This window comes from Monodon monoceros, unplaced genomic scaffold, assembly GCF_005190385.1.
Source record: "Monodon monoceros isolate NGI ecotype Baffin Bay Population unplaced genomic scaffold, NGI_Narwhal_1 Super_Scaffold_9, whole genome shotgun sequence".
NCBI classification, from domain to species: Eukaryota; Metazoa; Chordata; class Mammalia; order Artiodactyla; family Monodontidae; genus Monodon; species Monodon monoceros.
Genome location: NW_021703786.1, coordinates 31,995,900 through 32,010,047, shown reverse-complemented (window position 1 = coordinate 32,010,047; position 14,148 = coordinate 31,995,900). Strand labels below are relative to the sequence as shown.

At 46.3% G+C, this 14,148-nt stretch overlaps 1 protein-coding gene across 5 annotated transcripts; it reads left to right on the top strand.

Moving 5' to 3' along the window:
• The first annotated feature begins 51 nt into the window (after nt 1-51).
• On the top strand, nt 52-14,148 carry CUNH17orf80 (chromosome unknown C17orf80 homolog). 5 transcript variants are annotated; one of them, XM_029210783.1, is made up of 6 exons: nt 52-140; nt 850-945; nt 2,742-4,222; nt 9,604-9,711; nt 10,275-10,382; nt 13,432-14,148. In XM_029210783.1, exons 3-6 carry the CDS (start codon nt 2,767-2,769, stop codon nt 13,494-13,496), a joined length of 1,737 nt encoding a protein of 578 aa, XP_029066616.1. In that variant the 5' UTR covers nt 52-140; nt 850-945; nt 2,742-2,766; the 3' UTR covers nt 13,497-14,148. The 5 variants fall into 5 exon arrangements, with proteins under 5 accessions (XP_029066616.1, XP_029066615.1, XP_029066619.1 ...); XM_029210782.1 differs by lacking the exon at nt 52-140 and adding an exon at nt 324-361; XM_029210785.1 differs by lacking the exon at nt 52-140 and adding an exon at nt 653-759.

The following is a 14,148-nucleotide window of genomic DNA, read 5'->3' as shown; positions in this document are numbered from 1 at the left end:
CGCGCCGACCGGTAACCCCGCCCACAGGAAAAGGCGGGCTCGGAGCAACCAGGAGCTTCTGGGAGAGAGGACCTCGTTAGCTGTCGCCGGAGCTTTCGCCTGTTCGCAGCCGAGGGGGGATACGTTAAGAGTCAAGCCAGGTTTAAATTAAATTAAACTATATCAGAATAATATGATACAAGTATTTGAGTTAAATCCCTGTGAGGTCACAATTTTTTTTAAATAGCTGAGAAGCATCAGGCAGTGGTGCGGACGGCCTGCCCCGGGTCCCAGGACTGAGAGTTGGGAAGCGGCGCGTGGGCTGCGCTGGGTGGGGGTGGGGGCCTGGCGCGGGGCTTCGTGGTCTTATCTGTTTTAAGAGGTGAGGCGCTGCCGTGGGGGGAGTTTCCACGGGCGGGGATGTTTCCTAGGGCCTCCGCCGTAGGTCTGGGGACGAATGTGGCGACAAGAGGAGAGTGGAGGGAGGGCTTCCTGAAGCCGAAGGTTCCGCCCCCTTAGGCGTCCCAGCGGCTCCGGCGCCTGGGGCTGGGGGGCTGCGGGGCTGCGGGGAGGCCCCAACCAGGAAGCAGCAGGACTGCTTTCCTGAAAACGTTACGGGCAGGGGGGTATGCTAGATAGTACTGCTGGGGGCGGGGAAGTCCGCTGGAGAGCGCAGGAGCGGCGGGCGAAGATTAGCCTAACTTTGAGGTCCGCCCTGTGCCCAGGAGGGTGGTCAAGTCTGCTTTCTGGAACACCGAGGTAGCACTGCCCTCCCTACAGGTGACTCGGTTATTTGAATTTGCCCCAGCACTTTGCCACATTTATTCATTGTATGTGCTGTCGAGTGACTTCCCGGATTGTGTTTTTCAGAGGCCGACATTAAAATCGCAACTGGAGAACGGAGAGCGAGGCATGCTCATCCAGGAGAAACAACCGCAAAATCAGCATCTTTCTAGAAAAGCTTTGGTAAGAAAGCATTTAATAGGGAAGAACCTTTGTATTCTCTTACAAGTTAATCACTAAAGGGATGTTGCCTGTAAGCTTAAATTACACCTAATGGCCCATCTCTGGGAACCCTGCCTCCCAGGTCATGAGCGTGAAGCTAAAATACCTTTGTTTAGCTCAGAGGAAACAGCCTGACCAGGCCCACCTGTGAATCACTGCAGGAAGGACGAAATTAACACACCCCCTCCGGAGGCTGATGGGAACTCCAGGAAATGTTTGGCTTTACTCCCTTCCCTTTTAGTATAAAGGATGCCTGAATTCTAACTCAGGCAAGATGGTTCTTTGGGATGCGAGTCCCCCATCTCAGCCTGCCGCAGCTCTCCAAACAAATTCCCTAGTCCTCGCCCCAAGAACTCATCTCTCGGTTTATTGGCCTGTCCTGCGGTGAGCGGGTGAGCTTGAACTCGGTAACATTAAGGCATCCATGGTGAGACGTTACTGTTCAAGGGTGCAGGAAAGATCTCAGTAGGATTAAGTGTGAGGATGGCACGGTGTGGAAGCACATGCCTCTAACAGGTCTCTTCTAATGTCGTTAGCCTAAGGCCCTTGGACTGGCTTCCGTTGTGTGTATTTTTGTAAATAAACAGCCCCTAACTTTTATTATATTGTCAAAGGGGTACCTCCAAAGTAAGAATAGTTGCTGTAAAGTCTATTGGCAGAAGACAGTTTTGTTTTTTGTGAGTTTTTTTGTTTGTGTGTTTTTGCGTGACTTCATGTAGGATAAGGTGGGTCGGTTGGTCTGATGGATTGGCCAGGGCCAGGCCCAGTGCTCGGTTCTGAGAATACAGCTGTGCACAGGGTCCACCTGTTCCCTGCCCTCTGGAACTTGATAGAATAAGAAATGTAAACAGAATTAACTCATCTGAGCTTTGGAATGAAATACTTCCTTTTCCTGACTGGAGAGAATAATAGAGGCAGCAGTGGTACATGGTGTAAAGTTTTTTAAATGTTTTTATGTGGCATAAATTTCACAAAAGTGTCAAACTAAACAAATTCGTCATTAATCCATTGTACTACATACTACGAGTAAAAAATGGGGGACCACGTCACCTCCACTTATGTATTATTTGTGCATTCGCTATACTTCTGTATGTGTATGTATATATGCTTATTACTAATGCGTTAAATGTCAGTAGCATTTCGTTTTTCATGCTTAGACGATAGAAGCTCTAATATTGTCTCCTTGCCCCAGTGGACCTTCTGTATATCACTGTGGAAATACTAGTCTAAGCCACCTTGAAATCCCAGCCTGAGTTTTTCATTCTTCACCATTCTTCCCTTGAATGATGTGTTTAAGGGTTTATAAAAGTTTCTTTATACTCATGTGCTATCCAGTTGACTTGCTACAATGTTAAATAACACACATTTTATTGGCATTTTATCTGATTGGTATTCTGGACACCTTTTCCTTCCACTAAGCGTTAATTCACTAGACTTAAGTTTTTTGGTCTGGCTCACCTCCTAGTTAGGGATGTTGAAAAACCTCTTTGGTTGTCTTTTGTAATGACTGATTCCTAAGAGACTTTAAGAAGTGTGAAATACCAAGCAGAAATGGAACCAGGAATGTTGGTCTTAAAATCCAACTATGTCTGTTTTCTACCTGTGGAAGAAAAAGAATGGGTCAGAAGAAATTTTTTAAAACGTCCTTCAACCTAGCTTCTTTCAAATGAATTTAAAAGGTACAACACCTAAATAAAGTATTAGTATTTACTCTATGGATTGTGTGCTCCCCGTAACCTCACATTTCTCTTTTTCAGGAATAGGAGAGCTGTTCCACCCAGAATGGAAGTGTGTCCTTACTGTAAGAAGCCATTTAAACGATTAAAATCCCATCTGCCGTACTGTAAGATGATAGGACCAGCTGTGCCTGCTGTTTGTCAGTCCAAGCCGGCTACACTCGCACGTGCTAAAAAAATCAAAGGGCCAATCAGAGACTCGGTTAAAGCAAAAGAGAAAGGGTTAGGGACAGATAGTAAGAAAAGAAATCCTGAACTGAAAGGGGACAGATCAGAGCAACAGACAGTTAAGTCCTCTCCACAACTATCTGTTGGTTTGGAAAAAACAAGTAATACAAAGGCTGATAAAGACTTCAAGAATCAAATTCAACCCTCCCTCCAAATGCTAAAAAATACTGAACAGAAGATTACTTCCCAGGGAGAAACTACAGCTCAGTTTTCTGCATCAGAAAACACCACTTCTAAAAAAGAGCTTGCCGAAGACTTGTCTAAATCAGGGGAAAGTAGAAATAACCCTTCAGAGACTGAAGCTTCTTTAGCTCTTGGCCCAATGGAAGCTTCTCTGTCAAATCAAGATAGGAAATATTCTTCGGCCTTCCCTAATGATGTACAAGCCACTTCTGCTGATTTAAGATTGGACAGAGTGGATGCCCCAAGGCAGAACCTTCTCATAAAATTACTAGATATGCCTCTGGGCGATTATCACAGTTCTCCCACGAATCTCAATTACAGGGTTAAAAGGGTAAGCACATCATCAAGCAGTGAGAGAGATTCCAAGGCCGGGGATCACCTCTTGGGAGTCTCTACTAGAGACTCTGGGACTTGGGAAAAGAACACAGAATCACAAATTGCAGCTTTTAAAGTTAGCCCGTTAGGTAAAATCCAGGTCAAGGAGAACCAGGGAAAAGGACTTGACCTTGGAGCAGAGGCATGTGGGAGCCAAGGAAATGCAGAGAAAAGCGCATTTGCAACAGAAATGCAGGAGTGGGCTGCCGTGAGCGATGATTCAGTCACGGAGAGGAAATCTCGAGGTGAAGGCCCCAATTTAGACTTGCTCACGCCAACGGGGACAAATTGCAGTGAGCTTCTCTCTGTATCACAGTCACGTAATCAAAGTCTTGCCTCTCTGGCTATGAAATTTCTCCAAGAAGAGAAGGCAGAAGCCTGCAGCCGTAATCAAGTCCCTGCTATGAAGGCATTGACAAAGAGTGAGGAACAAGCTTCTCTGACACCCAAGTCGGGCCGTCGGCCACCAGCATCACACCCCAGGGGCCAGCATTCTGCACATTCAACCCATCATCACGCTTCTGAAAGCCCCTTCACAGGTCAGATCGGTGCCACCGACAGAAAGACCCTATCCAGCTCCCTGGGGCTGGAGTGGTTTCCAGAGCTCTATCCGGGTTATCTTGGACTCGGGGTGTTGCCGGGGAAGCCTCAGCATTGGGGCACATTGGCCCAGAAGCCTGCGCTCACCAGTACCCAGGGGGGAAGCTGCTCACAAGGTAAACACGCTCTCGTTCAAGCTCATCCAGACAGCTCTGTGCCTTTTGAATCAGTGAGGTTCAGAACGCCCACATTCTCACTCACTTGACCTTCCTTGTACCTAGGCACTCCAGTGCGCTGCACTTGTAAGTGTCCTCAGAACGTGGCTTCTTGCTCCCAGGGGTCAGTATTAACAGTGGTTTATCACTCTCCCTTCCCCTCCACCGAGAGGTGAGGGTTGGACTATGACAGGCTGGCCGGTGATGCTGGTAACAGTTGACCGCCTACATTTGGAAGAGGCATGGCCTCTTCTAGAAATTGGGTGGGTATTCAAGCTGAAGAGACTCAGGAAAAACAGGAAGACTTCAGGGTCTGCCTAAACAGAGCAAGCGCCATGCTCAGATTTCAGTCAGGACCAGGTTGGGCAGAAAATAGGTCCCAGACGTGTGGTCAGATGCAGCATCTAGCAGTTTAGAGTAGCACAGAAGGGAGCTTCCCTGGTGGCGCAGTGGTTGAGAGTCCGCCTGCCGATGCAGCGGACGTGGGTTTGTGCCCCGGTCCGGGAAGATCCCACATGCCGCGGAGCGGCTGGGCCCGTGAGCCATGACCGCTGAGCCTGCGCGTCCAGAGCCTGTGCTCCGCAACGGGAGAGGCCACAACAGTGAGAGGCCCGCGTACTGCAAAAAAAAAAAAATAATAATAAATAGAGTAGCACAGAAGGGAAGAGCAGATGGGGTTCTTGGCTTTGGGGGCAGGCTGGGGTGGCAGTCAAGGCAGGTGGAAGTGGGGCCTCAGGGATGAGCCGGTGAAGATCAGGAGCAGAGGGTGTGGCCAAGAGGGAGCAGAAATCCATGCCCTGGAGAAGTTAGGCCACAGAGAATAGGACCAAAGGTGGAGCCTCAAGACACGAGAGATTAGGTAAGAAGGATGGGGGGAGAGAGGCTGGGCATCAAGACTGATTGGATTGTGAGTCTGTCTCTTCCGAAGCTCCCTGGATGCTCCTTGCTGGTGCCTAGAATGGGTTCAGCAGTGGGCAGGACGGGGGCCCGTGTAGGAGCCAAGAGCTTCCCTACGGCCCCCTCCGTGCCCTTGCTTTTTTCTGCTCTCACCTTTAGTTACTGAACTGCTTCTCTAGTTACGGAACATAGAGTGTCTCCATTTTCCTCCCCAGAAGCTTTGGATTACTTCTTTTTGTTTGGGTTCTCTAGGGGCGTGGTTAGGCGTGGTCACAGTAGCATCCATCTCTTTCTTGCCTAGTGTTCTTTGGTGCTTTCGGGTTATTTTGACAGGAGACACAAAGCCACTCAGAATAGGCTTGCAGCAGAAAAGCTTGTATTATCCCTTCCTAAAGGATACATTTTCCCCTCTACTATGTTTTTTTTGTGAATGATCACATATTCACTAAGCCCCAGTTTGGCTGTTGTGGAAAGCACTTTTTTTTTTTTTTTTTTGCGGTACGCGGGCCTCTCACTGTTGTGGCCTCTCCCGTTGCGGAGCACAGGCTCTGGACGCGCAGGCTTAGCGGCCATGGCTCACGGGCCCAGCCGCTCCGCGGCATGTGGGATCTTCCCGGACCGCGGCGCGAACCCACGTCCCCTGCATCGGCAGGCGGACTCTCAGCCACTGCGCCTCCAGGGAAGCCCAAGCATTTTCTTTTGTATTTTATCCCTTTCTAAAGGTTTCAAAATGGACGTGTATTAAGAGGGTTGCTAGCTTAAAGCTACGTTTCCTTCAGCTGCCTCAGTGGTTAACCGGGTTTTCTACGAACAGGTCTAACATCTTCACTGTCTTTACAAAGTTGTGGTATCAAGTCCCTACTCCATCTTAACATAGAATTAATATACTCACATTTGTGTTGCTTTGTGGTTTTCAGGGTGCTTCACCTATCTTCTGATTTTGGCCTCACCACTCTGAGAGGTGGGCAGAGTGCTTTTCTCTCTGTTTTGCAGGTGATGAAACAGGCACAGGGGATAAGTGATTTGTCCAGGGTGGTGACACGCCAGTAAGTGGTAGAGGTGCAAGTAGAACCCTGTCTCCTGAGGCCTAGTTTAAAGCTTTCACTCAACCATGTTGTAGAAAATGCACCACAGCTAGACACACAGGTGTTGTTTATATCTCCAAGCTTCTCTGTGGTTTTCAGTGGCATAAGCTCACACAGCCCATAGCAAATCTCTAGCAAGTAGAAGGGCTTCTTTGTATTCTGTCCTATCCTCTGTAGTGCGAAGGTGAGTTCATTTTAGTGGGAAAAGGGAGGGAACTAAGAATGTTTATCAGGTGATGGCGGTTTCTGGTCGTTGTGCGAGATGCCTGATGTAATTATCTCCTTTAATCCTCCTGAGGGTTCTGAGGGGCTGTCACTGCCAAAGATTGCCCTCTGTTGTGGGCGAGGAGTCTGAGCCTCAGCGGGCTCAGTGACTTGCCCACGTTCACCAGTAAGCGGCAGTCGGGATTCAAATCCAGGTCCGTCTGGCTTGTACATCCATGGTCTTTAAACTCAGCCTCAGCCTTACTTTAGGGCAGTTAGTGGTCAGTATCACAGTTGATTTAAGCTATTAGTAACATTCCCTTTAATAGGTCCCAAGATTACAGTAACAATAAGGTAAGAGATAACAGTAACTCATGTTACTAAATCACTAGGCTTGTGAAATTAAATATGGGGGAAAAATACAAGTTTTCCTTTAATAGTAAGTTCTTCCAGGATAGTGGCTAGAAGCGATTTTGTTCTCTTTTATTGGTCACAGTCTGTAATGTGTGATTAGTTTGGGTTCCTGTATCGGGGAACGTGTAGCCATCACTGTGCCTCTAGTTCTGTTGTAAACTGAAAAACTGTTGGAAGTTGGCTCCACCATTAACGGCCAGACTGTGATGCTGCTACCAAATGAACAGGAGACACTAGAGGAGACCCTAGGATCTCAGTTAAGGTCAAGACCTGATTCCTTAGTTGGCCAGGGACTTCAAGGCCGTCAAATCTACCAGGATAAAAAAGTAGTGTGGCTCCTCAGCTTTGTACCTTCACCTGGCAATGACTGTCCCCAGTGACTGCAGGGTCAGACTGACCTCCCAGCAGTCATTGCAGAAGAGCTTGGGCTATATGTGCCCTTACTCAGGCAAAACCTTTGATGGGCCACTCCTCCTCTATCTCAGGAAACCAACTCATCCCTTTGATACTTAAAGGCAGGGCCAGTGAGCTAAGAGTTACTAAGTTAACTATATATCAGGTGTGTTACCTGCATGTTTACCTAAGTTATCTTAAGGAATCTTATACCAGTTCTGAGAGATGGGTATTATCCCCTTTTACAGACGAGGAAACTGAGTTTCAGAGAGGATGAGTAACTTGCCCAGTATCCAGTTTCTAACGTGATCTGATGGTCTTTGCCAAGGTTTTCCGGGCAGTGTTTCTTGCACTGGACCGTTGGGCTCCAGGATGTCGTCAGTTTTCTTTCTTGCACGGGGAAATACAGCTAGTCCTCGTGCATCAGGTACCTGAGTAAACTTAGGTGAGGTGATTCTACCAGCTGGAAAGGCACCTAGGGCCTTCATTTTGATGAAACAAGGTAGGACCAGAGGCTCTCATGGCCGATGAAAAATGGCTGTGTTTTGAGGGCCTAGGCTCGGAAATCCCGAGGCAGACTGATGGTCTGAGGGTGCCACCAAGTTGGGCTGCAGTTAATCAGGAGTCGGGATGGGGCTCATGGAATTCGGCAGCACTAGGTGCAGTCTTTTGAGCTTCAGGGAGGAAGATTTTCATGGACCTCACTACCAGAAGGAGTAAGTTTTCCTGGCCTGAGGGAAAGTAGATTCTAGAAGTCCAAGATTTAAATCTCAGGAGACTCAACAAGTACCAGGGTCTGAGAGCTCTCAGCAATAGAGGACTTCGTTCAAAGGAAACCTCTCAGAGTCCCAGTTGCCTTGAGAGCGTTCAGCTGGGAGGGCTGGCTGGGCCTTTACAGAATTCAGGTGCCTTGGCCTTGGGGCTGAAAGTGTAAGAGATCTAGGTCCTCGGTTCCCAAATCTGGACAGTTAACAGTTTCACGTGGTCATATTTTTTTTTAAGAGTAAAGATTGCTAGGCATCATCCCCAGAGATTGATTGTGAAGCGAGGCCTCAGAATTGTATTTTCAGACGTTTCCTCGGTGTCACTGAAGGTCAGCCAAGTTTGAGAACTGCTCCTGGAGGTGATGGCCCTGGCGCAGGTGGCTCAGACCCAGCAGTGGGCTGTTCTCAAATTGTGGCAGGGGAGAAGGTGGTTTGGAAAAAAAAAAAACTTTGTGTAATTACAAAAAGCAAAATATGGCTGACGGGGTTACCAGAAGGTCAAGTGAGAAAACTTTATAGGTCATGGGTTTTTAAAGGCCAAGAAACAGCTAAATAAAGGCTGTTTTCTAACCTGAAACCAGGATTTCCGTCAGTAGGGTATCCGTGTGGTGGGGTTTTTTGTTTTGTTTTTTAAATGTATTTATTTATTTATTGGCTGCGTTGGGTCTTCATTGCTGCATGCGGTCTTCTCATTGCGGTGGCTTCTGTTGTTGCGGAGCACGGGCTCTAGGCGCGCAGGCTCACTAGTTGTGGCTCGCGGGCTCTAGGGCGCAGGCTTAGTAGTTGTGGCGCACGGGCTTAGTTGCTCCGCGGCACGTGGGATCCTCCTGGACCAGGGCTCGAACCCATGTCCCCTGTATTGGCAGGAGGATTCTTAACCACTGCGCCACCAGGGAAGCCCTTGGGTAGTGTTTTTACATCCACAGCAACTTTTACCACACCTGCTAAACCCGTTGTAAATATTTGCTTAATTTACCCTTTATCCTAATGAACCAAACCAAGACCAGAGAACCAGCAATAGTGGAGATTCCCTGTCATTAAACATGGAAGATAACAGGGGCAGGGAAAATGTAAGTACATAGCCTAAACCCTCCTTTCTGGTTCTACTTTATAGTTATTCATGTATTGAACATAAATAAGAAGTGTGCTGGTCAGCAGTAGTGCTGGGCTGGGCTGATAGAGCTGGCTTGTCGACTGTTGTAGTGACAAGTAGCAATAATTAACGTGACAGTAGAAAGTCATACTTTTTGCTAATAAGATGTTTAGCAGATGAGAGGAAGTATAAATGATTAATTTCATTAAGTATGTATCCCTGGATCATCTGGGCACTATATTCATCGGATCGGAAATGGATCTAGGTCCTGATCCCCAGGGTCCCTTAGTCTGTCAAAGAACCTTTTCTTGATGTGGAATAGACGGCTTTGACCTTCAGTGGTTACCAGTTAGCTGCAGCCCAAGGCAGACATTAATCCACCTATTTAGAATATACCTTTCCTGCAGCCTCGCCCTGGGAACCTTGGGCACTGAGTGTTGGGGAAGAGGATGGATTTAAATGAATTATCACAGTGACTGTTTGGAACCCTAGTTCCTTTGTTGGAAAGAAGTTCGACGGCGGTAAGAAGTTTGGAAGCCCCGGCCAGGCTCACAACCTCCAGCTTTTCTCTAAGGAGGCTCTTGGGAGCTGTCCAAACAGGTGAGGCTGGAATCACGACTGCTGGGCTCCGTTACTGGCTCCAAGCATTTGGAGAACTTTCTCTTCCTTTAGCCATGGCTGTTACAGCAGGCTCGAGAAAGAGAAGAGGACACCCTTGTAGTCTTACTGCTCTCCTGCCTGGCTGTTTTCATCCAGGAGGCTCATGTAATTAAAAGCACCGAAGCTAATAGTAGCAGCTGCCATTTATCGAGCAGCTTTCATTTATTCAGTACTTACCCCTGCCTCTCTCTGCCACCTGCCCGTCTCTGCCTTCCCCACATTGATTGTCCTCAAGCCAGGAAGGCTCAACCTCAACTAAACCAGCTGTATTCATCTCCTCCCCACGAAAGATTTTAACCAAACTCCCCAAAATAAGAGTGACTAATTTAAATTTATTAAAATTAAGATCTTTTGGTTTTAGCCTTTGCATCACACGTGCAATATAGTGGTATGTAAATTCTTTGCGATTCCTTTGCCTAAGCTAACCGGGTAACTTGAGTCCCTCACAGATAAGGGCCCCTAGGGGCCTTTGCCTCTAACAGTGAGACCTTCTCTTTGAACAGGCTGGATCAGGTGTCGCACCACCGTGCAGAACAGAGGAGTCGGTGGCATCGTGATGCTCTTCACAGGGTGCTTCGTCCTTTGTTGTAGCTGGAGCTTCAAGCATCTGAGTAAGCCTTTCTCTATTTTTAGCCTAAATTACAGGTCACATCCCATTATAGGCACCTCCAAGGGATTTTCCCAGCTGCTTTTTTGTTTTTTCAGTTTTGCATTATCTGACATGCCCTAGAGAATGAGCTGTTGCCTAAGAGGGTTTTTTTGGAGCTTTTTTTATTGGAGGTTTTGGTTATAGTGGCCTTTATAAGGTTTGACTAGAATTTACATAACTGCTGTTATGCTCCATTTAAGATTGTCACTGGAGATCTGGTGAGCTTTGTGTTTTCTCCTTAAAGCTATTTGCCTGTTAGAAGATCAGGGCTCTTCTCCAAGGTGACTTTTTAATTCCTATGTAAGAGCTTCCTTTTAGGATTGAAGCCAAATAGCTTTATACCCCAAAAGAGAGGAGGAGAAGCAAAATACAGCTGTCACTTATCAGTGTGTCTTAAGGCTTAGAGCTGTTTTATTTACTCCACTTTTAACATTAAAAGCACAACACCTTTCTAGTGACGCGTTTCAGCTTGCTCCAAATCTTACCAGAAGGAAAATGCCTAGATTTCATTGCTCTTTTAGTTCCAGATAATTTATGCTCATTTTTTAAAGTATTGTTTTATAAAAGAAAAAAAAACAGAAATAGCCCAGTATTCTTCCACAATTTAAAAACAAAAAAACCCCAAACGCTTTCCAGATGAAAATTTTCAGTGTAAAAGTATAAGATAATCATTAACACTGGAGGCCAGTAGAATTCACAAGCTTCTAAAATGTCAGATTTGACTCTAACTGGATTTGTTGGCTAATTCAGTACCAGTACATAGGGCGCAGGTCAAGCAGCGGGAATGTGTCTGCACCAAACTCTTCTATCCTGACTAGCAGGGCATAGCTGCTGGCCCTTGTCTAATATGCATGGCCATCGGTGAGAAAGAGGAATTCCTTTCTGATCATCCCCGCATAAACGGAGATGCCTAAAATCCCAAGTCATTTCTTTCACAGGGAAAAAGCCTTCCCTGAAAGTTCTACCCGCCTGAAGGAGACCATTTAGGTGATGCTTGAGGTTATTTTTCACATCTCTAAATTGAGACTGAAGAAAGTGAGACAGAAACTTCTCATTTTGCTTAAGGCTTTACTTCTAAATTTATAGAACAAAAATATAACAGAATGATCTGTAGAGTCAAGACGTAGAAACAGTCAACAGAATGGCCTCTTAGATCCTTGTGTTTACCTTTGTTTATCCTAAGAGCTGCAGCGCTGGTGTAAGTAGCATTGACCTGGACACCACGTAAGAAAGCTTTGGCGCTCCAAGGCAGGGACGGTGGAGATGGCTGCGGTGCAAATTTAACAGTGGAAACATACTGGGGGCAGGGGAGAGCGTGAAAAGAATAAAATTACTGGAATCTAGCAACTCTGTAGGAAGCCAGTTTTTTAATGTGGACAGATCTGGTTCTGTCTGGATATTTCTTTTGGCTTGTTCTCAAAAGTGACAGAGTTACTGAAAAAAACTTCAGTTTGTTTAATCATAAAAGCTGATGTTATTCAAGGAGACAAGAAGATGGCAGAGTTCGTCATTACAATTTTTTAATAGCTATTTCCTAATAGCTCATATCTCAATTTTAAATCTTTCTCTCAACTTATTCTCTGTATCTTGGCATTTTACTGTTCATCTCCACTAGATACTTGGCTACATGTACACTGGTACAGAATAGTATGTGAAGTGGCAGGAGATCAGCACACATCAGACCCCTCCCCTTGGGAATGGTTAGGCTCTTCTGGGTCCTTGACCACATCTTGGCAGGTGTCAGAAACATAAAAGCAGAGGGTGGGTTCAGAGTTGCAGGTGAGCCTCTGAAAAATCCTTGGCAGGTTATATTTTAAGCTAATTAAAGCAGCGCACTAAACAGAAGGCTAAATCACCTTTTCCACATCTTAAGTGAGTATAATAGTGAGCAGATGGTTTCTGCTTATCATCTCTTCTTGGAAGCTTTTCAGAACTCCACCCCTATCCCTTCCCAAGAATTTCAGTGCAATACTCAAATATTCCTCCCACTTTGTTAGGGTTGTTTTTGGCTGGTGGGGTTTTTATGTCTCTTCCCTCATCAGAATATTCCATATTTTTCTAATTTTCTGCTTTGGCCCCTAGAGAATAACTTGGCTACTTACAAAGGCTTCAGGGAAATGTAATGTAGATCTCACAGGTGGATAACGGTTTTCAACCTCTTTTCCAACATCAGAGGTTGATTACATATCAGATAGCAATATGCCCCTATCAATCAGTCGGTGGGTCTGTCTGTATCTTCCCTTTGCTTGTAATATCCTCAGGCCAAAATACATGTGTTCAGTCCCTCTTTTGTCCCAGCTCCTTCAAAACTATGAAAAAGCAGGTGTGCTGTTCTAAGGCCAGCATTCATGTATTTGCACACCTCTTCCTTCTCTCTTCCCAGAACTCGATGCTGGCTTATCTTCTGCTGTATCTCCCTTTTCTGTTCTTCAGCCCCCTGTCCCCCCCTCCGCCTCTCTAATTATCCCCAGTGGGAGTAATTTAATTCTGCATCAAATTCTCATGGTTAAGGAAAAGGTGTGCTGGAATTCTCCATAAGGAAAAATTCACGGTTGAGGAAGAGTATACTAGAGGCAGTTATTTTAGTTTAATATGACAGAATTTTCAGAACTCCAAAAACAGTATCTTGCCTTTAGGAAAGGCTTTGTGGTCTTTCTTTGTAAATGCCCTGTAAGAGACACGGTCAGGGAGGGGTCTCCCTGCACCTGCCCCTTTGCCTTACTCTAGATCAGAAATGCTCAGGGTACAAAGGTAGGTGAGAATGACTTCTCAGCTATGTCCTCTTCCCCAATCCCCTTGAGCCCAGGGGTCAGCAGACCACGACAGCCCACAGACACGAGCCAGCATGTGGCCTATTTTTTGTAAATAAAGTCTCCGTGGGACACAGCCCTGCGTCTTTGGTTAGGTGATGGCTGTGGTTGCTTCCACACTGCAGTGGCAGAGTTGAGTTTTTGCAACGGAGACCATAGACCCTGCAAAGCTGAAAATGGTTATTCTCTGGCCCTTTACAGAAAGCGTGCCAAGCGCTGCCCCAGATGGACAGGACACCTCACGGGCTCCTGTGTCGGAGGGATGAAGAGGACTGGGGATCTCCGCTCTGAAGCATTTGGTTAGGAAACGCGTTTCAGGAGGAGAAGCCTTTATGGACTCAGTACCTAAGTGCCTGAGTGTTGCCCCCTCAGCTCCCCACAGCATGTGAGTGCAGTGGTGACGGCAAGAGTAAGCTCACAGCCCCCCAGGGTTGTCATCAAGATCATTTTTGTCCCTACTGTAAGTAAACTAGCGCCACTTGTTGTAATCAGAATGCTAAAACATCATGAAAGGGTTTAACTCCATTAGATCACAGTGAATACTTTACATCTCTGAAAATAAGTTCCTTAATGAGAAAAACGAACTACTTAATGACCCATCGGTCCTGAAGGGATATCTGCTGCTTATTGCCCGGTATGTTGTGTTAGTTTCAGGCGTACAGCATGGTGATGCAGTTACACATATATATCTATCTTTTTATGTATACGTATTCTTTTACAGATACCTTTCTCTTATAGTTTATTACAAAATTTCAAGTAGAGTTCCCTGTGCTACAAGTAGGTCCTTGTTGATTATCTATTTTATATAGAGTGGTGTGTATCTGTGAATCCCAACCTCCTACTTTATCCCTCCCTCCCCCTGCCCTTTTCCCCTTTGGTAACCATAAATTTGTTTTCTTCGTCTGTGGGTCTTTTTCT